Source organism: Amaranthus tricolor, chromosome 12 (genome assembly GCF_026212465.1).
Source record: "Amaranthus tricolor cultivar Red isolate AtriRed21 chromosome 12, ASM2621246v1, whole genome shotgun sequence".
Lineage (NCBI taxonomy): Eukaryota > Viridiplantae > Streptophyta > Magnoliopsida > Caryophyllales > Amaranthaceae > Amaranthus > Amaranthus tricolor.
The window spans coordinates 5481370-5507582 of record NC_080058.1 but is presented as its reverse complement, the minus strand read 5'-3'; the positions used below and the strand labels follow the sequence as shown (position 1 = coordinate 5507582).

The 26213-nt window shown below is 32.8% G+C and overlaps 3 protein-coding genes across 3 annotated transcripts; 2 read left to right on the top strand and 1 right to left on the bottom strand.

The window, feature by feature from the left end:
- The first annotated feature begins 4035 nt into the window (after positions 1 to 4035).
- On the top strand, positions 4036 to 11170 carry LOC130828293 (patellin-3-like). The gene is made up of 5 exons (XM_057694192.1): positions 4036 to 4437; positions 5072 to 5842; positions 6667 to 6791; positions 7583 to 7718; positions 10699 to 11170. Exons 1-5 carry the CDS (start codon positions 4099 to 4101, stop codon positions 10951 to 10953), a joined length of 1626 nt encoding a protein of 541 aa, XP_057550175.1. The 5' UTR covers positions 4036 to 4098; the 3' UTR covers positions 10954 to 11170.
- Positions 11171 to 12510: 1340 nt separating this feature from the next.
- On the bottom strand, positions 12511 to 14713 carry LOC130828292 (putative H/ACA ribonucleoprotein complex subunit 1-like protein 1). Its single transcript, XM_057694191.1, has 4 exons — positions 14416 to 14713; positions 14177 to 14325; positions 13965 to 14080; positions 12511 to 13025 (listed from the first exon to the last, which is right to left on the bottom strand). Exons 1-4 carry the CDS (start codon positions 14582 to 14584, stop codon positions 12857 to 12859), a joined length of 603 nt encoding a protein of 200 aa, XP_057550174.1. The 5' UTR covers positions 14585 to 14713; the 3' UTR covers positions 12511 to 12856.
- A 944-nt stretch (positions 14714 to 15657) lies between these two features.
- On the top strand, positions 15658 to 25812 carry LOC130828291 (peroxisome biogenesis protein 12). The gene is made up of 11 exons (XM_057694190.1): positions 15658 to 15861; positions 16178 to 16312; positions 17545 to 17650; positions 19035 to 19183; positions 19651 to 19900; positions 21178 to 21287; positions 21390 to 21464; positions 24139 to 24225; positions 24339 to 24425; positions 24581 to 24718; positions 25050 to 25812. Exons 2-11 carry the CDS (start codon positions 16205 to 16207, stop codon positions 25119 to 25121), a joined length of 1182 nt encoding a protein of 393 aa, XP_057550173.1. The 5' UTR covers positions 15658 to 15861; positions 16178 to 16204; the 3' UTR covers positions 25122 to 25812.
- Positions 25813 to 26213: the final 401 nt, after the last annotated feature.

The window sequence follows — 26213 nt, the reverse complement described above, 5'->3', positions numbered from 1 at the left end:
ATTTTCTAAAAATAAAAATGAAACAAATTAAATAAAATTAACCAAATAAAAATAAGGACATAGGAAATATAATCTAAAATCGGTCACTTTTATATGAATCAAATGCGAAGGGAAACTAAGAGGGTTCTGGGCTTTTTGTGAACCTCAAGTTGACATGATCACTCAACCCAAGAAATTTGCAGAATGCAGTGACATGGTGACCCACTGGCTCATGCCCGATGGGATTTCACTTTCTAAATGACCAACCTTATCTATTTAACTATTTTGTTCACACAAACGATTCTGAGAGACAGTTTCTCGACTTTTTCAAAAGAAGTATTAGGTATATAGGTTAAATAGCCTATTAATATAAATTAAAGAGAAAATAAAAATATAAAATCTTGTTTTAAGGTCGTCTCTCTCACAAGAGTAACTGTTTATTCATATTTTTAATTTGTATTTTTTATTATGTTACTTGATAATATTACATTTATTTTTTCATCATTTTTTAAGCTAATTTTATTTTTTTTAATTTTACTTATAAATTTATTTTATCTTGCTCTTAACTATTTATTTTTGTCAGCCCCGGTCACTTGTTTTTGAGTATTATTCTCCAAGTCAATTTCTATCTCCAATAAATTCAAAAAAATGCAAATATTAATAGTTGGAGTTAATATCATCTTTTTCATATAAAATTTTAAAATTAATTCTCACATTCACATAAGAAAGTTAACGTCCTAGTTGCGGATGGTGCCGAATTTAACGGGTAATTCTGCAGCAATGTATGGCCCAATTACATTTAACAGCATGGATTTTGAGGGAAAGCATCATTATGTTTCTTCCTTTGCTTTTCTGCACTCCTCACTTTGTTGTTTATCATTTAAACATACACGTTCACTACAGACATCAATCAATACTTGCTCTTACTTATTACTCACTCCTATTCACCTTAGCTGTCCTATTTACTTTTAAGACACTATTTATTTATCACTCTTAAATTGTATTTTATTATTAATCTATAAGTTAAAACATAGTCATGTGGGATCTTATTTGATTCGTTTTGATGTAAAGATTATTAATATCAACTTTTTATAATTTTTAATTATATATAACTCGATATATTAAGGATTGAATAAGTGCATTGAATAGAGTGTATAAAGTAAATGGGACACTTAAGATGAATAGGAGGAAGTACTATTTTCCATGTTTTTAAATAATAAAAAATAGATAATGTTTTAATTGGAGAGTAGATATTATTTTTTCAGATACAATTCTTAAATGGATTCTCACATATCTCTTGTTAGGGAAATTACAAAAAAAATAAATAGAAAAAGTTATTCTTATATCTAAGTGGTGAGCTGTTAAAAGATACTAATAAAAGGATAAAGTCACCACACGAATAAAAAATATTTATCCACCATGAAAAGAAATTAAAAAATTCAGAATCAAAAATATTTATCCACCATGAAAAGAAATAAAAAAATTCAGAATCACGAATCCACATATCATAGTACTTATAGTACTTTATTAATTTTCCAAATATTTGTTTAATTATATATTTTACAGATACTTATTTCATTGCTAAATGAGAAGTATTATATTATCGTTTAAATTATTATATTAATGTTTATGCTTTACCTTTATTTGGTTGCAACTTGTAAGAATTATGATAATAACTTATTGTTTGCACCCACTTTTTCCTTATCCCCACCAAAAAGTATCAAATAAACACACAAAAATAAATTATGCTTATAATACTAAATACTAATCTAGGTAGGACTTAGGAGTATGTTCAGTTTATAAAAGACTGTTTACTGATCACTTTAAAATTGTAAGTAATTATTTTATTGTTATAAGTGACCACTCAATAACAATAAAAAATATCACTTGAAATTGTAAAAGATCACTTTAAAGTTATAAAGAATCACTTTTAAGACAGTAAGTGTATATTAGGCCAACCTAATTGTCACTTAAAACCATCGCATTTGAGAATTTGTGACATTATATTAATATAACACATTGAATTATATACACTTCTTCTACATAATATGTTAAGATGTATATAATATTTAATAGTGATGGTTAATTAAAAACTACCTTTTTATTGTAACTAATAAAATAAAATTGCATATATCCAAGCCGGCTTAAATAATTCCTAGCATTGGTTTCTCTTTAATTTTCTTAGGTTATGAAAACCACAAAAACTTTTGCTTTGTAAGTTTAAAATTTGGATGACAGATTGCAAGTAGAAAAAGAAATAGGAAGAGGATTTAAGACCCTACCAAAAGCCATAATCTTTGCTTGTCTCAAACCTTTAAAAATTTGACAGACTGTTCAGAGGATGTCCTTAATCATATATCCAACTCAAACCCACTTCACATTTTCACCCTATCACAATATTTGCTTCTTATTGTAAAGGAACCAAAAACATGTCCCTCGCATGAAAGCCCTTTACACTAAAAATAGTTACATACGATACAAGTGTTCAATATACTTTTATAAATGAGGAGGGTTGAAATTTAAACATATGATCTCTTGTCACACTGACTTTTGACACCATGTCAAGGAATCAACTCAACTAAAAGTTTATGTTCATGGTTAAAACCCCACGATATGTTATATACTCTAACAAGCCCCCTCACACGAGAGCCCTTTAGGTTAAAAGTGTAGATGGAACACAAGTTGCCCCCTCCTTATACCTAGCGTTTAATATTCCACTTTAAATGAGGGGTGATTGAGATTTGAACCATTGAGCTCTTGTCATGCAGACTTCTAATATCATGTCAATGAACCAATTCAACAAAAAACTTAAGCCTTATGGTTGAGATATTAAGATATATTATATACTCTAAGTCTCTAACAGTTACATTTAATTTACTACATGCACACATTTACTATAAAAAGTTTTACATCAAAAATCAAATATACCAAATTCAATAACACAATTTTACTAAATTTGCTACATTTACTATAAAAAATTTTCACGTCAAAGATACAAATTTTGTGAACTCAATCCTTCATTTCCATTAAATTTATTATAAAAAATTTTCACATTAAATATACAAATGTAGCAAACTCAATAGCATGATTTCATTAAATTTACTATATTGACCATAAATAGTTTTCACATCAAAGATATAAATGCGGCTAGAGGTGTTCATTCGGGTAATCGGGTCGGTTTCGAATGGGTGTCATTCGGTTCAGTTGTATTTCGGATCGGGTATATTTCGGATGCGTGTGCGACGGATCATACTCGGGTCGGGTCGGTTAGTCACGGTTCGGTTGAAGATCGGTTATTCGAGCTATCGGGTTAGCGTCAGTTCGGTGTCGGTTGAAGTACGTGTCGAGTTTCAATCGGTCTCGGGTTGTCATCGGTTAATAAGTGGTTCGGTTTTACCGGGTACAAATCGGGTTCGGGTATTTTTTAAGTAAAATTCGGCTACGAATTGCGAATTGCGAATTACTAATTACTATTGATCGAGTCAGTATCAGATTAAGTTGTTAGTCATTTTTTAATTGATGATAAGGTTCCTTTACTTAAAGCAAAATAGTGAAAATGCAACTCAATCAGTGATCATTATTATTTTGTTACTTTTATTTGTTTGACCGAAAATTAAAATTATAAAGTTCTTATCAATTTTCATATAATTCTATTAAAAGTAGTTAATTAAAATAAACATTGACCATTGATAATTAACTCTAAATATATGAAACCATGTATTTATAAAATTTATTTTATTAAAATATTTATGACTTTATTAGAATAACTAATAAGATGATGAATATGAGTCAATTATACTTCTATGTAAAAAATTGGTTCAGGTTTACAGCAGTTCGATCTAAACTTTTGAACAGCTCGGGTCGGTTTACTTACGATTTCAGATCGAATTTTCGGGTCGGGTCACTTTTGAACAACTCTAAATGTGGCAAACTCAATGACACAATTCCGTTGAATTTGCTACATTTACTTTTTAAAAATTTGCAAATGCAGCAAATTCAATGAGACGAAGTAGATAGATTCAAATTATATTTGTTCCTTCTCTTTAAAACTCCCTCCCTCTCTACAACATCTCTTTCCATTGAAACTTCCCTCATTCTCCTCCAACAAAACAACTAACCATGGCTGAAGAACACAAACAAACCACAATCCCAATCCCTAAAGAAGTAGAAAAGACTTCAAATGTGCAAATATTAGCTGATAATTCAGCCAATGATGCAGAAACTGAAACCAAGAATGTTGTAGAAAATGTTGTTGCAAAGGAAATGGTGGAAGAGGAAGAAGAAGAAGTTACTTCTGAGTTTAAAGTTTGTATAACAGAAAATGGAGCTGAAATGGGTAGTGAGGATGATGATAACAATAAGTATCCTGAGCTTGAAATGAAGGCCATGGAAGAGCTTAAGAAGCTTATTCAGAATGCTATTAACAACCATGAATTCACTGATCCTCCATTAATACAGGCAAGAATCATGCCACAAGGGGGACTGGCGGGGCTAAACCCCGCAGCCCATCCCTTTGCGGTCTTTTTTTTTTTTTTTTTTTAAGTGTGGCTCATAGATATTTTTTGGTTATATACTAGTACTACAACTATTATGATTTGTTTAATTGTGAGAATTAAGAAAAAAAAATACGCATAAATTTAAGGTTGAAGTACGGTATTTTAGTGTACGCTAAGTTTATATAAGACAAAATCTCTTATTAAAATGGTAAATATTATGGCGAAAAGTCGGTGTAATTTGGGTAAAAAAATCTCTTGATAATTTTAATATTTATACTTCTTAATCTATTTCTATTAATTCATTTTCTTCGCAAAATTAATTTGAAAATGTAGTATGAAGTAGTTATGAAAAGTTACGAACAAATTTATTCTTATGATCTAATTAAAGTTTCATTCATGATGAAAATGATATACTACAAATTATTTTTATTAACTTAAATTAGTATCAACAAACAAAAGAGTGGTTAGATTAATAAAAATTAATGGTTTAATGGTAAGGAAAGCTCTAATCATGCATGAGGCTATTGGTTTGACTCTTATCAGTAACAACTTTTTTCTTAAATATTTATTTTTAATTTGTCTACGCCTAATTACAGGAACAAGTAGAAGAAGAAGCAAACGCCGATCACAAGACTATTGAAGAAGAAACCAATGAAGAGTCTGAGGAAGCAACGAATAAAGTAACTGTAGATGAGGACGGAACAAAGACTGTAGAAGCAATTGTAGAGACAATTATAGTTCATACAAGTGCAGAAAAGTTGCAGAATTCCTCTGCAGCTTCTGCATCTTTATCTTCTGTTGTAACTTCACAATTTGAGAAGTTACAGCAGGAGACAGACACAACGACACCTCCTTCTGTAGAGGAGGTGTCGATATGGGGTGTACCCCTGTTAAAAGACGAAAGAACAGACACCATTATCTGGAAGTTCCTACGCGCTAGGGACTTCCAAGTGAATGAAGCCTTTAAGATGATGAAATCCACCATTAAATGGAGGAAAGAATTTAAGATTGATGAGTTAATGGAGGAAGATTTAGGGGAAGATTTGGAGAAAGTGGTGTTTATGCATGGATATAGTAAAGAAGGGAATCCTGTTTGTTATAATGTGTTTGGTGGATTTCAAGATAAGGAATTATATAAGAAAACATTTTCTGATGAGGAAAAAAGGGAAAAGTTTTTAAAATGGAGGATTCAATTTTTGGAAAAGAGTATAAGGAAATTAGATTTTTTTACAAAGGGTGTTTCTACAATTGTTCAGGTTAATGATCTTAAGAATTCTCCTGGACCTGGGAAATGGGAACTTAGACAAGCTACCAAACAAGCCCTTCATTTGCTTCAAGATAATTATCCTGAATTTGTTTCTAAACAGGTTTGGTTTTGTTTTTTTCTTTATTAATTCTTTAGATTTTTCACTTTGAATTAATTTTGATTCATTACTCCTTTGTCCCCCTTATAATGCACCCAATTAAGATTTTTTTGGGTGAAATTTAGTGAAAAGAAAAATTAAGTTAGAGAATAAGACAAAATTGATGTGTATAAGTTCGTGAATCAAAATAAAAGAAAGAGTATGAGTGGATAAACTAAAATGAAAAGTGTTATGAATTGAATGGAACATAGGGAGTAGCTTTTGATAGAATATATAAAATACACACCCATTAACTTAAGTTTTTTGGTAGCTTAGAAATTCAGGTTTTATCTTAGTTGGAACAACTACCGCATTTTCCAAGTAAGGTCCCGTGATCGAATCCCAATCTCTCTCCTTCCCTTAGCCTGTCTTATAATAAACAAATAGATTATACACTTATATCTCATCCACCCTTCATTATATCAAATGAAATTTTAGTATTATTGATAAAGATGACATCTATTGCATGTCTATACTTTCAACTTAGAAAATTTTTATATACGAAACATGATAAAATATATATAATATATTCTAATATTTTAATTATCAATTCAAATTATTGATTGAGTTGATTCTTTTGCGACTATAGCTATATAACTTTTTGAACTTATAATAATATTTAGATATAATATTGTTGCAATTTTCAAGGTTTGAAATATAAGATCCAAATGTAAACAATATGAAAAGGATGAAGTAGACATATTTTATTAACATTGGAATATTTTTTTTGCTTTATGTATCTTTTACTATATATTTTTATATTAATTTATAATAATAGTAATGAATAGGTGTTTATCAATGTGCCATGGTGGTATGTGGCAGTCAACAAGATGATAAGACCCTTTTTGACCCAAAGAACAACAAGCAAGTTTGTTGTTGCTGGTCCTTCTAAATCTGCTGAAACTCTTTTCAGGTTTCGCCTTTTACTTTATTACTTTCTTCTATCTCCTCATATTTGACTTTTAATTTGATATATGTTCATTATTCATTAATATTAAGTGGCTTTCACTTAAAAGCTAAATATACATAACTCTATTTTTTTTATTATTGATAAAATTAATAAAGAGATTATTTTTGATTGACTTTTGGTAGCAAACATCATGTGTAACTCACGTAAATAAAAACTATACATGATTTAATGAATCATTTTAGTTTAGTAAATTATAATCCGTAACCAAAAAAGTATAACACTTTTGTCCTCATCGAAATAATGGAAATAATATATTTAGTTGTATAAACTAAAAATAAATTTAAATAATATAAACTTTTAAAATTTATTAGGGATTTCTCTAACAAAACCCAATAAATTATAATTTGATATATATATATACTACAAGTAAAATTTATTGTCATATTTTTTTGACAAAAAAATATATCTGTTAGTGTTTTACCCTCAAGGTAGTTACAAGTAGAGGCGTTCATTTGGGACATCGGGTCCATTTCGAGTTTCATGTTTTGAGTCGGTATAAAATCAAATTTAGTGTTTACATTTATTTTTTTGAAGTTGGGTCACGTCAGATTCAGTTATAAGGTCAGGTAAATATCAGATCGTCGTGTTTGTTTTTAACACCTCTAGTTCCAAGTATGTATAAATTGTCCAACCGCATAGGATACCTCAAATTAATTGAAATTCTTAAATATTTGTTTATTTTTGTCCGTCCTAATAATTTAGTATAATATGATATGATATGATAATGGTGGCAGCTATATTGCTCCAGAGCAAGTACCAATTCAATATGGTGGTTTGAGTAAAGGAGAAGAATTTGATACCAAAGATGGGGCAACACAGATTATTATGCAGCCAGCAAGCAAAGAAACTATTGAATTTGCAGTTACTGAGGTTAATCTTTTGCCTTTTTACACGTTTAGGATTTTATAAAATAAAATTTTCTACAATTTTATTTATTATATTTGGTCACATTATGATTTTAATTGTTTTATAGAACATGAAAACATGTAGGAAAAGGCCAACAAAAAATAATACTTAAAAGGTTAGGTTAGAGAAGGTTTACAATTGAGTAGATGAAAATAGTTCGAATTATCGTCTTAAAAATGAACCTAAAATGTTAAGCGGATAGAAAGAGTATGTTATAATGTTGGAGTTTTAGTGTGACTTTGAGTATATTAATGGTGTATAATGAGGTTGGTGGTGTGTGGATGTGTGTATGATGATGTGAGAATCATTATAGACTTTTTGAGGAGCCGCTCGACCCACACAGTGGCATGCTCGACCGAGCCAGTTGGCTCGACCAGATCAGTGAGCATTCTGATCTGTTGCTCGACTGGTATACAAACCGCTTGACCAAGGCCATTTTGCTCGACCGGACGAGCGAGGGTCCTGAATGCACTCTGTTTTCTTACGCGATAAGTTTTACGGGAATGTTTTAATGTGGGTCTTTGCTCAATCATTGGTATACAGCTATTACTATAAATTGGAGTCCTATACACTCGCTCCAATGTTGATTAAAACCCTAGCTAAACACAAACCCATCTTCTTTATCTTCTCCAAGTGTAATACTTCATTGTAAGAGTTCTTGAGAACTCTATTGTTTCTTCACATAATCAAGCAAGCTAACCACCACCGAAGACGTAGCCCACATTGGGGTGAACCTCGTGAATCTTGTATCTTTGATTTTGCTTTCTTTCTTATTGTTTCTCATTGCTTATTATTGAAGTGTTGTTTACTTGCATTGAACACCCTTGCCATTGGTCTTGGGTGTATTCTAGAGATAAAGATTGAAACTTTAGACCCGAGTGTGTTTGTTTTATCATATAAGTTTTAACAAGAGTTATTTATTTGGAAAATTGAGTCTTGTCTTAGTTGTAGTAGGTATTATTTTCTCCAAGTAAGATTTTGAGTTTGATTCTCACCTAATCACATTTTTGTAGCTTACAGTGAAATTCAAAAGAATATTAATTTGGAAATTTTAATATTAGCACTTCAATTGATATTGTTGATTATACAATATAATAATTTATACTTTTCTTAATAATCATTTTTGTACCTATAAAACATGAAGATGTGTAAAAAATTGTACTGATGGGTGTCTCATGTCTCTATGGGTGGTAACTTTGTGGGTCAGAGTTCTAAGATTGTGTTCACTGTTCACCTAGTGGGTGTAAGAATGACCCTAATATTGGTCTTTGGCTTTGAATTTTTGAAGTTAAGCAAAAAAAAAATAAAAAATTAAATAAATAAACTAAGAATCAAATATTTTCTTAAAGTAAGCGTGAAAATTCCAAACTTATAATTTGGAGCTGTTCGCAGTTAGTAACTGCGAACAGGTCAAAAAAGACAAAATAGTTGTTCGCAGTTAGTAATTGCAAACAACTATTTTGACCTATTTTTGTGCAGCATGCTGTTCGCAATTACTAACTGTGAACAGGTCAAATAGCTGTTCGCAGTTAGTAACTGCGAACAACTATTTTGTCTTTTTTGACCTGTTCGCAGTTAGTAACTACAAACAGCTCCAAACCATAGGTTTGAGATTTTCACGCTTACTTTTTAGAAATAGTTTGAATCTTAATTTATTTAATTAATTTTTTTTTTTGCTTAACAACTTCAAAAATTCCATCCTAGTGGGTGTAAGAATGACCCTAATATTGGTCTTTGGCTTTAGGATGTATGGTCAAAAATTAAGTATACAACTATACAAGTATTAGAATCTCGAAATTAAATTATTTAAATAAAAAAATATGAAATTTATATTCCCTTTAATTAACATTGTTTGTGAGCACTAAGAGTTTGATTTACGTGGGCATTATATTTTTATTGTATGGAAGCGTTTTCATATAAAATTTGTTGTCAAGATATGTTTTATATGAGACCTTTTCATAGATAATAGAATCAACTTAATTTTCTAAGTTACCACTTTAAGATTGATAATAATCTATTAAAGATTATAAAAAATCACTTTGAAACTATAAAATAAAACCACTTTAAAACTGTAAGTGATCATTTTTAGATTGTATGTGATCATTTAAGTCTATAAAAGGTTTTTAATTGTATGTGATCACTTTAAGATTGTAAATATACATTGGGTCAACGTAATAGTAATGGCCTCAATGTCGGACCATCTCATTTGAGAATTTGTGTATTTACAATGATATTATTCGTGCTTTTATGTTGAACTTTTGGAATAAAATGTATGATTTCTCAGCACTTCATTACCTGAATATCATTAACATTAAGTGACTTCCATTTATAACGGACTGAAAAGAATGATTAGTGATTACAGAGAAATTGTTTCGAATAATGATGTTGTGTTCATCCATAGAAACTAAAAAATGTTAAGAATTAATGCATGTTAGGCTGTGACAATTCGTCACATAATCACCTTATGGGCCCACTCGTATGGATACCACATGACACCTGTAGGATTGGGCCCACAAACGATAGGTAATGAGCGTTGACTTGCATACACACTTGACAAGGTTTTACTCTTTTCCAAAATCATATGGTATTAGGTGTATTACTCATCAAGTAGAATATACTTCCTCCGTTCCATATTAGTTGCAACATTGGCAAAAATGACATTATTTACTCATCACTCTTAATTTGTGATTAGTTTTTAATCTATAGGTTAAAATATAGTCAAGTGAGATCTTATTTGATTCTTTTCACTGCAAAGATTATTAATATCAAATTTTTATAATTTTTTATTATACATAATTAGAGACATTAAGAATTAAATTAGTACATTGGACTACGTGGAAAAACAAATATTACAAGTAAATTGGAACAGAAAAAATATAAGTCTACAATCCTATTTTAACAATATAAGATCTTCCTCACATGTGAAGTATTTCTAATAATGCAGGCATGCAATGTAACATGGGAGGTGAGAGTGCTAGGATGGGATGTCAACTATGGTGCTGAATTTGTGCCTAATGCTTCAGATGCTTATACTATTATTATTCAGAAAATGAAGAAAGTGGGCCCTACACAACAATCCATTATCACTAATACCTTCAACATTGGTGAGCCTGGAAAAGTTGTTCTCTCTATTCATAATTCATCTTCTAAGAAGAAAATACTTCTTTATCGTCTCAAATCCAAGCCTTCTTGTGATTAATAAAATCTACCCTTGTCCTTATCTTTTTATTTTTTTATTTTTAAAAATATATATTTATAATCTTATATAATTATATATTTTGATTTTAGAGTGTCTTATCAAGCTATATTGTTTTCATGTAATTTATACTTTAATTTTATTTATATTATGTTTATTGTTGATATGAAGTATTTGAATTTTTTATGTGAAGCAAATTGCTTTTTATTTTGAAAATGGTGTTTTTATTTAATTTTATGTTAGTACAGATGACATTTTTGTTAGTGTTATAATAAGAATATAGTTGCGTATATTTAACCCTCAAACTTTACTCTGGATGTAAGCTACTTAATGTAATTGAGAGGATGAAATATTTTTACATATTTGTTCTCATTTTAGAGGAACAAAGTGCAAATGAGAAATATGCATGATCGTAGAACATGTACTAAGTCATGGGTTGCATATATTCAATTCAGGCAAAATGGAAGGAGAAATGTTTGAGAAGATTTGGACACCTTCGTTTCCATGCCTGCCTAGGTTTTCATCCTTATTAGTACCGTTGTTTATTCGAATATTTGAATGAGATAAATCTAAAAACCCTATTATTATTGTAAAGTCTTAGATAAATTTAGTCCACACTATTTTAGTGTGTAAATATTTCTCATTATTACTATTTTAAAATCTTTTAACATTGATGCATATAATTAGTAAAAAGTTGGTTTAAATCTATTTAAAAGGTCCATTAGTCCATCTTTAAATTTTATGTGAAAATTTGAACAAATAAGCAAAAATATATATAAAAAAATTACATTATAGCCAATTTTTGAAACTATTTTTCAAAATAAGCAGTTTTTCCCAAGATCTGAGATTTGGGACTGTTTGTACTTAGCAACAGCAAACAAAGACAGAGGGTTCAAAAAAAGCGAAGGGTCTGTACAGCGAACAAAGCTAAAACCTGGTTAAACAGGGAGATCTGCTGTTTTTAACTCGCATCTATTCGCTGTTACTAACAGCGAACAAAGACTGGAGGTCAAAAATAATCAAAGTCTTTCGTAGTTGTTAGTAACAGAGAACAAACTCTTTGATTTTTTTTTACCTCCAGTCTTTATTCGCTGTTACTAACAGCTTTGAGAAAAAACTGTTTATTTTAAAAATTATTTTGCAAAATTTGCTATTGTATGAATTTTTTATATTTTTTACTTGTTTCAAATTTATATTTTATGTTCGCTAAGACAAACCTTAAAATTGGTTTTCATTCTCCATAGGCCACTAGTTCATGTGGTTTATGGATAGTTTTTGGCCATAGCTTTTTGGGTTTTTGACCTCCATGATCGCCTCTTATAACCATTGACATGGTCAAAAACTCAAAAATCCCAAAAAGCTTTGCATAAGAAAATGTTTTACCATAATTATTTTTAGATCACCATTGACATTTGACATGGATGACCAACGCAATTTTGCATCAAAAAGAAACATCTTCCGATCAATTTGATCATCGTAGAGGATGATCTTACAAGTTATCACCTTTGTAGGTTGAAGTTAACTTTCGCGAAAATATTAATCAACACAGAACACAGAACAGATCACTTGAAATTCAAATTCAATAATCAAGATTGTTTAATCCCGACTCATTAAGCCAAATGATGCTAATAAGTAACTAATAAGATTTTCTTTGCTCTCTTTGCCCCAATCAGTATCTTCCTTCCAATGATAGAATTTACCTGCTCCATCATAAACACACAATCTTACATGCCAAGATTCTAACTAAAAAGCCGAAAATTTAATCACCTAATCGGACTTAGAAAACCAAGAAACCCGCTAAACCAAAATTCTACTTGGTATTACATTTGAGCATTCAGTGCTTCTACGAGCTTTTACCAAGTGTAACGGCGTGAAGGATATCCTGGGGCTTTACAATAGCAATAGCCTAAAACCTTCCTCCTCTGCCCCTAAAACCACCACGGCCTCTTGGAGGACCACCTCTTCCACGACTTGGACCACCCCTTCCTCTAAATCCACCTCTACCCCTACCACCACCACCACCCCTTCCTCCAAAGCCACCACGACCTCCTCCTCTTGCAGCTTGTCCTTGTCCCCTGTCAAAAATTGGTGAATGACAAGTTTAGTTACTCGGAAATGACATCATTTCGGGACCAATATGGAATTTGAGGCATCATTTGATCATTCAGATAAGATCACATCTATATCTATATGAATAAAAATTCAAGAGATAGCTAGGCAAAGGAATTCTCATTTCATTTTTACTGGATATTAACCACAAAAGAATTGTCTGATATCATGTTTTTCACAAAAAAACAGACCAAAACTTCAAGACTACATGAACAGTTAAAAGAATCCATGGTGTTCCAACTGAAGGCATTTAGATCCCATTTCTCAGTCTTTGTAAACTCAATGCCAACAGTGCCTTGAACCTACAGCAAGCTTGTAGCACAACATCAACAAGAAGTTTGCTTGCCACAACTTGGCATAAACAAATGCCCTAGTAGCCCGCTTTGCACAGGTAAATATAACTAGATGGCCATGATTACGACTAGGAGGTTATGGTGCGCTGTGTTAATAAGGTTAATCTAATTCCAAATGAGCCCTAAACTAGGACTAAAACTTGATGCCATGTGCATATAAAGAAGTAAATGCAGAGCACACTAAACAATTATGTTTCTGTGTAGCTCATACAACACCCTATAATAAAATCCACAAAATTTCAGACAGAGATTAGAATGAAATTATCATACTCACATTACATTCATATCTCCCGAAACATACATATTTCCAATCTGTTTCATAATAATAGTGCTACTTTATACCCGCCACATAAGAAAGCAACCAAACAACTAAGTCTCGTTTGGTAGTCGTTCATAAATGGTGGACGGTGGTAATGAAAATGAGTTATTCCTTGCAAATTTTCGATAACAAGTAATTTGCCAACAAAATTACATTGTATATTTATTAACGTTCTCATCAGTATCAACAACCAAACAAGCCGCGAGATTAGCATAAGATGAAAGGAAACTTACTTGGGCTGAGGAAGAAATCTGGCCAAAGGCAAAAGCTTGGCTGGGTCAATGTAGAATTTATCCCCAGGAGAATATGAATTAGCAACAATTCCTTCCATCATTTTAACAGAAAAATACTACATTTCACCCCAAAAAAGAAATCAGTAGTTAAACTCCACATTTAAACAAAAAACGAAAAAATTAAACAAAAGAGAAAAAAGGAAGAACTTTACAGATTCATTAATAGGACCAAAAATTTCCTCAACTTTGCCAATCTGGGTTTTGTTCTGCAAGTAAATGGGTGCATTAAAGTATGGTATTTTCTCATTCGTCAGTTTAGTTACTGCTTCTCCTTCACACGCATGAAGAAACGTCGAAATCTCTGCTCAATCCGAATCAAAAATCACATCATTTTACTGCTAAATAAGAAAATAAATAGACATAAATAAAAGAAAAAAGAAAGAGCGAATACCGACGACTTCATCAGGTGGACCTTCATCGCGAAACCCGCCGCCACCACGACCGCCAAAACCTCCACGGCCACCTCGACCACCACGGTCACCACGGCCGCCACCACCACGGTCACCACGGCCGCCACCACCACGACCCCTAAAGCTACCGCCACCCCTTGGAGGTCTCATTTTAGGGTAGAGAGATTATGAGTGTGAATTGTTGGGGCGCTAATTAGGGTTCAGGGTTTTAGAGGGAAGGCAAGGCAATTGGAAATTAGGTCTTTTAGTAGGTTGTAGTCTTGTAGGGTTTAACATAATTGATGGATTTGTGGGTTTTTCATTTAAGGCCCACAATATAAGTAGTAAAGTACATAGGGTTTAACATACTTGTTCGATTTGTAGGTTTTTCATTTAGGGCCCAAAATATAAGTATATACTTTCACAAATTTTTATACGAGATAGTCTCATTGTGAGACACGCCTCATATATCATTTAAATAGATCAATAATACAAAATATTAGCATATAAAATTTTTGTTTTGAAGGTTTTCACCGAGAGATGATCTCTAACAAGAGTAGCTCATATAGTTTAACACATTAGCTATTTTATAAGAAACTGTATATTATACAACTTAATTTATTCGTATATAATTATTTAAATATTTTTAATTAATAAGAAAGTTCAAATTGAGAGATCATATACTTCACATTTAAGTTTCCAAGGGTAAAGTTTTGAAAACAAAATATCTATTAATTTTTTTATTTTTAGAATATAAATACAACCACATTTTAAATTACATAAGCTGACAAGATTTCAAATCAAACAAATATATATATATAATAGTGCTTATAGAAGTATACATTTTTTAAAAATATATATACAAAAGAGTCTATGAGTCGAATCTGACCCTCAAAAGTGTTGGTTGACTCTAATTCCGCTAAGATCCAAAAATTAAAAAAAAAAAGACGAATTTGGACCCATAAGGTCCAAAAATAAATAGAACTAAACTCTTGAATTAGTCGAATCAACACTTGCACATAAACTCATTGGTCAAAACTCATACTCATCTCCACTCACATTGATATATTTTAAATTCTACTTATATGCATTTAAATTTTATAAAGTAGATCACATAAATAAATATTTATTATTTATTTTCAAATAAACTTATTAATTGCTTTAATTATTAAAATTAAATTCATGTACACATATTATATATTCTTAATTATTTGAGGGTGTACCGACAAATGCTAGTTAAAAATACCGTGATGATGAGTTGTTTAATGTTCCATGAAGTACTCCGTCGTTGAGTATACTAAGTTACCAAACGACAAGTAGTTTCCAACTGGTTACTCTACATGTCGTTCAATTTACAATTTTAGACCTAACGCCACCGTAAACCACCGTAACGCCGACCTTCTCCCGTCGCTGGAGACTTCCTATCTGCCATCCTTCGTACTCAGCTGGTTAATTTTCTCTTTTAGATTCTCAATTTTTTATCTTTACTTTTTCGTGGCTGTAATCGATTTTTTTTCTATTTCCTATCCATTTAATTTTTCTGAATTTCTATTCTATTTTGTTGCTTAAATAGTTAAATTACTCTTCAATTTTTGTTTCTGATTTCCTAATTCAAATATAAAATGTTGATCAAGCTGATTCTCTTTATTTCAAATTAGAATTAGAATTTACACTGGAATGGATGATATTGTCATTTATTGAAATTAATTAAAGTGAACAATTGGATGAGGTTATGACTTGAATTGAATTTACTTTCCAATGCAGCAAGATTAAACATCCCGAAGATAGAGGATGTTGTTTCAGGTAGGAGGGCAGGGCACAAGGCCAACATTCTTTGAGATGGCGGCTGCTCAGCAGCTTCCTTCAAGTCTTCGTGCTGCTCTTACTTACTCCCTTGGTGTATGTTCTTTTGCCTTTTTATTTTATTGTATCTATTACCACTGTTTATTGATCGGTTTATACATCATCAAATTTGGGTTGAATTTGGGATGTTGTTGTGTGATGTAAATGGTGTTCCTAATATGTTATAATAAGAGGATTTGAAACTTACTATAGATGAAAAGAAAGAATGAAAATTTTGTAGGGGGTGGAAAATGGTAATCGTTTGTCCTGTTCTTATACTTCTACATAATAATGGTTATGCTGTTGTTTCTTATGATTTCATAGAAGTAAATCTTAATTAGGGATTTATTATTGGGTTCAAGGGTCAAATGTTTCCCTAATCAAATATACTTGCCAAATTACTTCAACTTTAGTCTTTTGTGCCATTGTTAAAGGAAGAAATATTTTTTGGGTACAAACCTCTTTGACCTTTTCGTTGGCCAAGGGACTATGAAATACTGTGTGTAATGGAGGCATTATTCTCCTTTCCGTTGGGGAGAAAATGTTATTAATATGCCTATATTTTTTTTACAGAGCAGTTACACTAGGTTTAATTATTAGTTTATCTTTACAGTTAAGGAATAGTATCTGGCCAGTTTTATTTGGGAACGAATTACTGACCTTAGTTTTAGAAGCTGACGATCTCATTTCTGAGAGGTTTGAGGTTAACACAAGAAACTTCAGGCCATTCTGCTTCTCCATGATGTTTTTCTGTGTGTGGCTATCTTTATGAGGGAATTGCAAACTCCTCCCTCCTTTAAATAGGTTCTGTCCAACCTAGATGGGGCCTATGTTTGCGGGGAGCAAATATTTATGTTATATGTATTGCATGATATTTGGTGGTTTTGGAAAAATCGTGCTCTCCCATTCTCGTCTTAATCAAAGTATGAATTTCAGGTAGCTGTAAATTTTGACATGTTTATGTTTTTTGTGATCGGTTCTAATTTTGAACACCATTAAGGGTTTTGCGGTGTTGATGTTTTAGTGGTTCTTTTCTTGGCCCAAAAAATCATTCAGAATCAATGTATTTTTCTAGGTTACAATTGGCAATATATCAATTTCTACAATTTCAACCCTGTATGTTTCTAACTTGTTTGGTGCAGCACAGTTTTGGGCCCCTCATTGACAATACAATTGATTTGATGAATGACGTGTGTTGCCTAGCTTTTGTGTGTTTGGAAATCGCAATTAAGCATATTAATTGTCTTTGCTTATATTTTGTACGCTTATGAACCGATATGATTTCGCAGGTAATGGCTTTAAGAAGGCCAATCATACATAAAGTGTTGGATTATGAGGATGAATTTTTTGCCTTCTTAATGTTAGTTTTGGAGACTCATAGCATGAGAACTACAGGTATTGCTTCTACATCCTACATATTTGCGTCTTACTTAATTTGTAATTTGGTTCCATGTGTGATGAGATTGAAAATAGCATTGGACTGTAGCTAATAATGTTGAAATGTACTAAAATTGTTTCAAAAATGAGCATATCTTGTTAAAATTATCTCAGGGTTGTTGAGATTTGAACACAAGGGCTAACAAGAATTTTTTCATTCTTGTACACCTGCTAATCTGGTATTGTATGAAGCAAGTAAAAACTGCACCTCCTTTCACCAACAAAGATCTAGATTCTGGATTGAATTTACTTTTTGGATTTTATTGAGTGGAGGTGGGAGGGATGAGGTCCTGGATAGAACATTGATCAGAGTTTGGAACAAGAACTTTGAGATGCCAACTCATTAGAATTTGGAAACTAAAAGAGAATTTTCTGTTTTTTCTACCGTGGGATGAATTTGGTGGATTTGGGGATTGAGGGAGCTGGTGATTTAGACACAATGAGGGTCTGGGAGTACTCTTATGTTAATCTGTCATCATTAAGCGGTGTTCCAAACATACTATGATCCTTACTAGCTGAGTGCAGAACGTCTAATTGAGATAGGAATGCCTAGCAGTCATTTCAAGCACTCTCTGCCATGATCCATCCTTTGTATGTTTAAGAAAGTCCTTTTTAGGTCTTTAAAATCTTGTAAAATCCTGGATACTGAATGATTAAAGTTCCTTGATTAAACATATGTAGTTAACCAAAAGCTACAACATGAATAACTGTAACCTCCCAAGGTGGATACTAATGTCCTTACCTTGAGCCCTTGATGTATTCAGCCTTAACTTGAAGTCTTGAAACATAAACTTGAAATCAGTTAATAGTTGTTTTTGAGAAAATTTTGTACTTTTCCGGTTCCCAAGTGGATATGCTGTGTCATAGAAGACTTCTGTATGGATGATACTGTTTTTGCTTCCTCGCTGAATATATTGTGCGAGAGCACTCTTCCTTATGAATCAATTTTTAAATTCGAACTTAAATCCCTCACTTGAACAAGATAGCTTAACATTTGTATAGTTTTTTGCACACATTGCTTGCAGCCTAGCATATCCTATCCTCTTGAAGTAAACTGTTGGTAGATTTTTACTTCTTTTGTAACTATCTTGCACATAATTTGCCAATATGCCAGTGAGGTCCTGTTAACATGGGATTCATTCCAGGTGGTTATGTAGGATTGATAAGGTAGCTGGATTATGGTTGTGATCATTATGTTCTTTGTTGTAAGCTTACTTGTTTTGTTATGGTAACTTACCCATGTTTGTTCTCTTAAAACATTCATTGCTATAGAGTATCTGTTCAGGGTTATATTAGTCATGGAATTTTTGGGGCCCCTGAACGTTTCCTTTTTCTTCTTCAGATGCTTCTTTTTCAGAATCTCTATATGGCTTGCGAAGGAGAACAGCAAAAATTAAAGTGAAAAAAGATTCTGTTCATTCTGACCACACGGATGAAATTCAGTACTCTGGGATAGAAAAGCATCAAAAAGTTCTCTCCATTGTCTTTTTGGTATGTTTTCATTGTCTATGAATTGTTTGAAAGCGTCTAGTGCTCTTGTCTGACCCTCTTTGTTTGATATCTCATCCTTTTTATATTTGAAAGACTAGGTGGCTATAAGCAGTGATGAGTTATGTTGTTATTGATTTTTCAGTAAAAAGATACAGCTCAGGAAAGCTTTTGATGGGTTTTTCCTATTAGCTTTATTTGGATCAGACGCATATTGAAGCAATGAATTTGCTGTGTTTTTTCTTAAAAGGATGAATTAGGAGTCTCCCGGTAGCTTATTGTGGATAACAAAGAAAGTAAAAGGAAATAAAGGGAGTTGTATGCTCGAATTTGATGTATCTTTTATGTATGATCCATTAAATAAATGTTTCTTTTTCTTTCACTTTTGTTCTTTACAAACTTGATTTTTTTTCGACGAAAGATATCATATCTGAAATTGTAATTTTCTGTCTCCAAATCATATTCTGTAGGTTGTGTTACCATATTTTAAGTCAAAATTACATTCAATATATAGCAGAGAGAGGGAAGCGGCTGTTCGAGCAAGCTTATGGGGAACAGATGATGAAAGATTGGAGGATGCCGACTTAGTAGATGTAGCAGAGAGTGCACTTGATCAAACACGAGCTTCAGATAATGAGCTTTCGTCAAGAGCGCGCATCTTGCGGGCAGCTAAAAAATTTATAGCTGCTTGTTACCCTTGGATACACGCTGGGCATGAAGGTAATTCATATTTGTAAGAGTCAGGTTGCTTATAAGTTATTGCCTATGTTTCTTTCTTTTTATTTTTTTCTGCATCATGTTACAAGAGGACAAAACTCATTTTGGTATAAGGCCACTATTTGAAAGGAGGTAATATTGTATACAACTTCTACATCGAACACTAGTTGAAGAATATTGCTATGCACTATGGAGGATTAAACTTAAATCATTTACAATTTGATGTGTGATTTTATGTTTGGAGATCGTAATGGAGACAGATGGTTGGTGATGCAATAAAAAAGTAATATTGAAAATTTTGGGGAATGATGAGTGTTGTAAAATTATACGCTTGCTGTCACTCACATATGCTAGAAGACTGATTAGCAGGCTTATCAGATTGACTCTTTGTTGCAAGTACCAGCACTGGAGAGTGTGTATCTATGGGTGTGTATGCATACATCTGTGTTGCGTGTGCTTCTTGTTGGACAGTGTTGTGGGCAAGGATGTGTGAAAGAATTGAGAGGATAGAATATGAGTGGCTATGGTGGATGAACTTATGCCCATGTGCTGTTTTGAAACTATAAACTGGAGTGAACAAAAGTAAAGGATGTAAACCCTATTTTTTCAAGTTTCTTCCTCTAGAACCAATGGTGTAGCATAAGAGAACACTGAGTTTGATCATTCTTTGAACCCAAGTAGTGATTTCATTAAGCCTGCTATCATGTTTTGCTATATATTACTTAAAACTCATAGATACTGATACCGTGTTGGAAATAATATATTAGAAGGGTGGTACTCCCACCAGTCTTAGGACGTTTTGCCCTTGTCCAAAACTCTGCAGCTGAATGTCCCTTAGTATATCAGAATTTGCAGATCTCTCGAAGAATCGAGGCCTTAACATTCAAAGCTTTTTCCTCTTGTAATAGGTGTTGATTGTGATGATATCTGTTTATTCAACTGAGAAATTGAGGACATCCAGGGTAAGGTTTACCTCCATATCACCTTTGTGGTGTGGGACTCTTTTTCGAATCCTACGCTCCGTAGGGATGCTTTGTGCCCCAGGCTGCCGTTTTCTTAAAATTTGAAGTCATATAAGCAAACACCTTGTGCTCTTTTTCCCTTTGCAATTTTCAGTTTGGTTTCTAATGTGAAGTGCAAACATCTAAGTGTAGATGCAGCTGGATTGGGTCATGTCTTGTTCTGTCATAATTTTTTTTTTTTCATTTTGAGCAATATATGTTCTTATTGTTTCCCTAGTGTCATGTCAGTTACCTGAGTGAATTGAATTTAACTTGCAGGATTAGCGTTTGCTTATCAAACATTGTATCTGTTGGATGCCACTGGGTTTTATTCACTTGGATTGCAGGCCTTAGGGATCCATGTCTGCCGAGCTACTGGACAGGAACTGGTATCTATATTGTGGGCATGACTTTATTCTGAATAGCCTACTTGTAATTGTGTATCATCAGTATTATCTTATGTTGACCATAAGATTTTTATGTCAAGATAGATGGATGCTTCATCGAGAATATTAAGGATGAGGAGTCGCGAGCGTGAGAGGCTTCGTGGTCCTCCTTGGTTAAAAGTAATGCACTATCCTTATTTTTTTCTATTTGTGATGCTCTTTTGAATCTCTCTTGGGGGCAGTGGGTGGGATTTGGTTAGCCAGGGAAGTGAAGTTAAATCATTTTTTTTTACAAATGAAAATAGCAGAACAAAGACTTGGAAGTGTAACTAGACATATTGTTGTTGCCAGCCACTCTTTACCCAACTCCCCACACCTAAAAAAAAAAAAAAGAATTTTGCTATAATCTTCCATATTTTCAGAGATTGAATTGAAAAACTCCCCTTATATTTCTGAAGTTGAATTGAATAATTCCTTTTCCCCGTGGTTGTTCATATACATTGAATAAGGGACAAGTAAAAAAACGTCCATTGCCATCACTTTGTTGCTCTTTGCCTCTACTAAACTTCCTTCAGACTCTCCTGGCCTAGTAACGAACATCTGCTCATCTTTTTTCTTTGAAGTTCCGCTTTACTACTAGCTACAGCACCTACAGTGCAGTGCTCTATGCTCTTACGACAATTCTAGCTTCATTTACAGCGTCTTCTAGTTAATCGATCACATCACATACCCAAAATTTGATTGATAGTTCCTTTAGTTGGTAGCTTAGTTTCAAAAAATGTGCCTAGGTGTGGGGTCCACACAGGCATGAGAAAATCAGGTTTTCTATTACTTGGGGCCTGTGCAATACTGTGTGATGCTTATGTGAGGCACATGCATCAGAGTTCAAACCGCTTTTGCTATGGCCACAAACCATGAACCAATACAACAACAACAACAGTGCCAATGTCTTAATCCCAAATAATGGGTTCGGCTATGTGAACTATTACTTTAGTTTCAAAGGCCGGCCGTCCACATGAGTTCTTCTTCTCCATTCATTTCGATTTTCTACCATCTTAAATTGTTTATGTAAACCCTTCATATCTCTTTCCACTCTCGCCTTCCACGTCATTTTTGGTTGCCTCGCCATCTTTTTATGTCTCCTTACAAGTTCACGACACCCTGTATTTGCACATGTTCAAACCATCTTAAACTATTTTCTTTCATCTTCTTAATATTTGCGATTTCTAAACCTTTCTTATATATTCGTTTCGAATTCTTCCCTCAATCACGAGCCACGAACCACAAACCACCTAGCCACTTTTAGGGTGGAAGCATAAAAGAACTCTAAGCTGAGAAAAAAAAACAAGAATCTTTTTTATTCTACTAAACTTCAAGACTCAAGTTCGAATTCGAGCTAAACCCCTCAATTGTATTTCATGAAATCCCTTTAATTACTATATCAGTGGTGCACTTAGTTGCAATATGGGTAAGAAAGTTTCGACATGGATGTCACAAAATAATACTTCTTGATTCACTTAGTGACCAAATTAAATGGATAAGCTTAATGGAACAAAATTAGTAACTTAAACTTTGATCTATGCCTATGTGGTTACTAATACAATCTTCAAAAGCTCCAATTGCTACTTGTTTCCGGTTAGAATCCCTGTAATTATAGTGTGTTCTATTTACTAGTTTGCAAATTCTAGAACTGCTACTTAGTTTGAGTAGGAACTATGATGTGTAAATCTTGATGTAGATGGAAATTGGTGGTTGCTAACTGCCGATAACAACATATTGCCGGTCAGCGATCTCTTGAGATGTATCCTGGCCTCCCGGAGGTTGTTATTGGTGAAATTTTCCAGATAAGCCATTTCCTTTTTTTGGTCTGTGCCTTTTATTTTCTCTTCAATCTTCTCTTGGTCTCTCTCTTTTTTTTTTCTCTTCATCATCTCCTCTAAAGCCTTTTCCTTCTATTCCTTTCTTATGTGGAAGCTTTAGTTTACATTGTTTACATCATATTGACCCGAATGCCAATGTTCTAAAAATTTTCACTTTTTTTCCTTCTATTTTTCCAGCTTCGTGGAAGTTTCAGTGATCCTGCTGATCTTGCACACAAGTCAAATAGTCACTTGAGCTCCTCCCTTCACTTTTTTCTATTAGATTTTAAAGGCTTTTCTCTGTAAGTAGTTTTGGTTTTGCTTTTGTTCGACTCTTGCTAGAATTTCATTACCAAACATAATTTAATATAAAAACAAAATAAGAAACAGCATGCTTGGCTTAGTCTATGGGATGCTCTGGGTATATTTTTTGCGGGAAAGTTCTGACTACTAGTTAGCAGTTCACGATGCAAATTGGTGATGAATTAGGTCATTGACTAGTAAAAAAGTTGGATCATTTAAAAAAAGAAATTTTGACAAGTTTCTAGGCAAGAAATAAGTGTAACTTATGGATTACTTGGGCTTAGTCATGTTGGACATCAGAACTCTATCGGATGTGGCCATTTTATGAAATTGTTTGATTTTGTGTATTCATCATATTGAAGTATCATGTGTCATGCTCCTCTAAAAAGACTGTGGTTCAGTTAGACCTACCTATATTAAAGAGTGCGACACTCTAAGTTGCAGAGCGTACAGTTTTTATTTCGATCATTTTTATTTTTGATAGTTCCTGAATATTTCTGTGAGTGATACGATTCTTACAGTGCCTACAGTTTTTATTTCATAATTTTTGTTTTTAATATTTTCTGAATAGTTTTGTGATTAATACTCCTACGAATCTTTTTACACTTATTGAAGCTTTTATGTCACTTTGTTATGTTCTATTGTGGATGCATCAGATTGGATTCTTATAATTTAGTGTACCTGTATTTCAGAAAGTGCAAGGACTCTTACTCAGCTGTATGTACAAAGTGCTTGATTATTCACAGACAGGTTTAATTGCAGCAGTATTTATATTTAAGGTAAAAAAATTCTAAAAATATTGTGAGTTATGATGTTCTATTCCAGAGCAAGCAGGCTTGTTGAGGTCTAGGGATTAATATTTGTCTCACTTTCTCTATTGTTATGATTATAGATGATGGAATGGTGGTACCAGTCGGCAGAGGAGAGAATGTCAGCACCAACTATTTATCCCCCACCACCACCGCCTCCAGCTCCAAAAGTGAGCAGTTGTTTTCCTATTTTACGAGCTCTGCTCTCCCGTCCCCAAACCAAAGAAAATGAGCAGATTGTGATCTTTTATTAATGATTTTACAGCTACTTACTTCTTCCCACCTCCATTGTGATATACTGGAGCTTACTGATTACTTGGTACAGGTGGCTAAGGAGGGTATTCAACTGCCATCAGACAAAGCACTTTGCCCTTTATGTTCGGAGAAACGTGCCAATCCTTCAGTTGTTACAGTATCAGGATTCATTTTCTGCTATGGTTGCATATTCAAATATGTTTCTCAGGTAAGGCATTATATCCATCATACAGTGCAATGATATGGCTTTGGTCACGGCCGCAAAACAGATTTTGCGGTTGATGCTGTTTTCGTGTCAATGCGGCCTATATTTTGGTCACGGTAAACTCAAAAAACCTTTACGATATAGTCATGATAGATGATGTGGCCTATATTTGCTGTTTGGGATACAATTTATTTTAGTGCTCTTTCTTCTATTCTGATGAGAAATATGCCTCTTTCTAGGATGTAGTAAACTTGAATTTCAAAACCTTTTGTACTTCACCTTCGTTTTAATCTTGAAATCCGTTTGACTTGTCTGCTGAATGTATACTTTACAGTATAAGCGGTGCCCAGTCACACTCATCTCTGCAGAAGTTGAGGACATTAGACGGCTCTTCCACGACATGTAAAATATATGAAAACCTGGTATCCACTGTGCTTTTCTTCTCTTTCGTTTTTGATGAGTTGAATAATCAACATTTATTCAAAATAATGGTGTCAATATCATATTTATTTTCAATATACTCCCTCCGTTTTCTAATATTCTTCCCATTTAGAATCTTCTATTTTAGAGAGAGAAATTTGATTAAATTTTTTAAGACATATGTAGATGATAAAATACATCCATGTGAGATCTCATTAGATTCGTCTGTATAAGTACTTTTTTATCATATATTTTCTATAATTTTTTATAATGCATATTTAGAGATATTGAGGCTCGAAAGTTGCTTTGGAAACTGTGCAAAAAGTAAATGGGAAGAACAAAAAAGAACAGAGGGAGTATTTGTTTAAATCAACTCAAATACATGCCTTTCTGAGTATTTGTGGTTAGCCATGTTTTTACAAAAGGGTTCTTTATAGATGTTGTGTCGCGTTTATCTTCTTGTTACTTGAAATCATTGGTACAGTGTGAGATAATGAATTGACTTCATGTATATTCGAACGGACGAAACTTTTTCTAGACATCCGAAAATTGTATGCGTATTTATTAGGAACAGAAGGAGAAGGCTTGAGGGCCTGAGGCTATATAGTTCTGTAATCAGGGTTCTATTGCAGCCAATAAAAAGATATGGTTTTCCAGTTGATGGAATTTGAAAGGTATTTTAATAATTTGGTGTTCCATCAGCTACTAAAATATCATAAGCCTGTCCAGATTAGCTTTGGCAACGCTGGAACATGATGTTGCCTACACGTCTTTCTTGAACCGAGGTTTCCATTGGTTGCAAGTTTGCAATATAGTCATTTCCTTTAATAAGGATATGGTTTGCCATCGTCCAACCCTCTTTAAATCCCTGATCATAGCTTCTATGAGCGGGATATATTGGATACAATAATGATGATGATGGAACAACATTGTCGTGCCATTGTAGTAGAATGTTTTAAGTTATCACCTTCAAATTTTGAAACTCTGATGCCAACAATTTATTTGTTGAGAACGGTTGTGTTCTATTAATTTGTTATATTTTACTTTTAGTTATATTATTATGATTTAAACTTGGAAA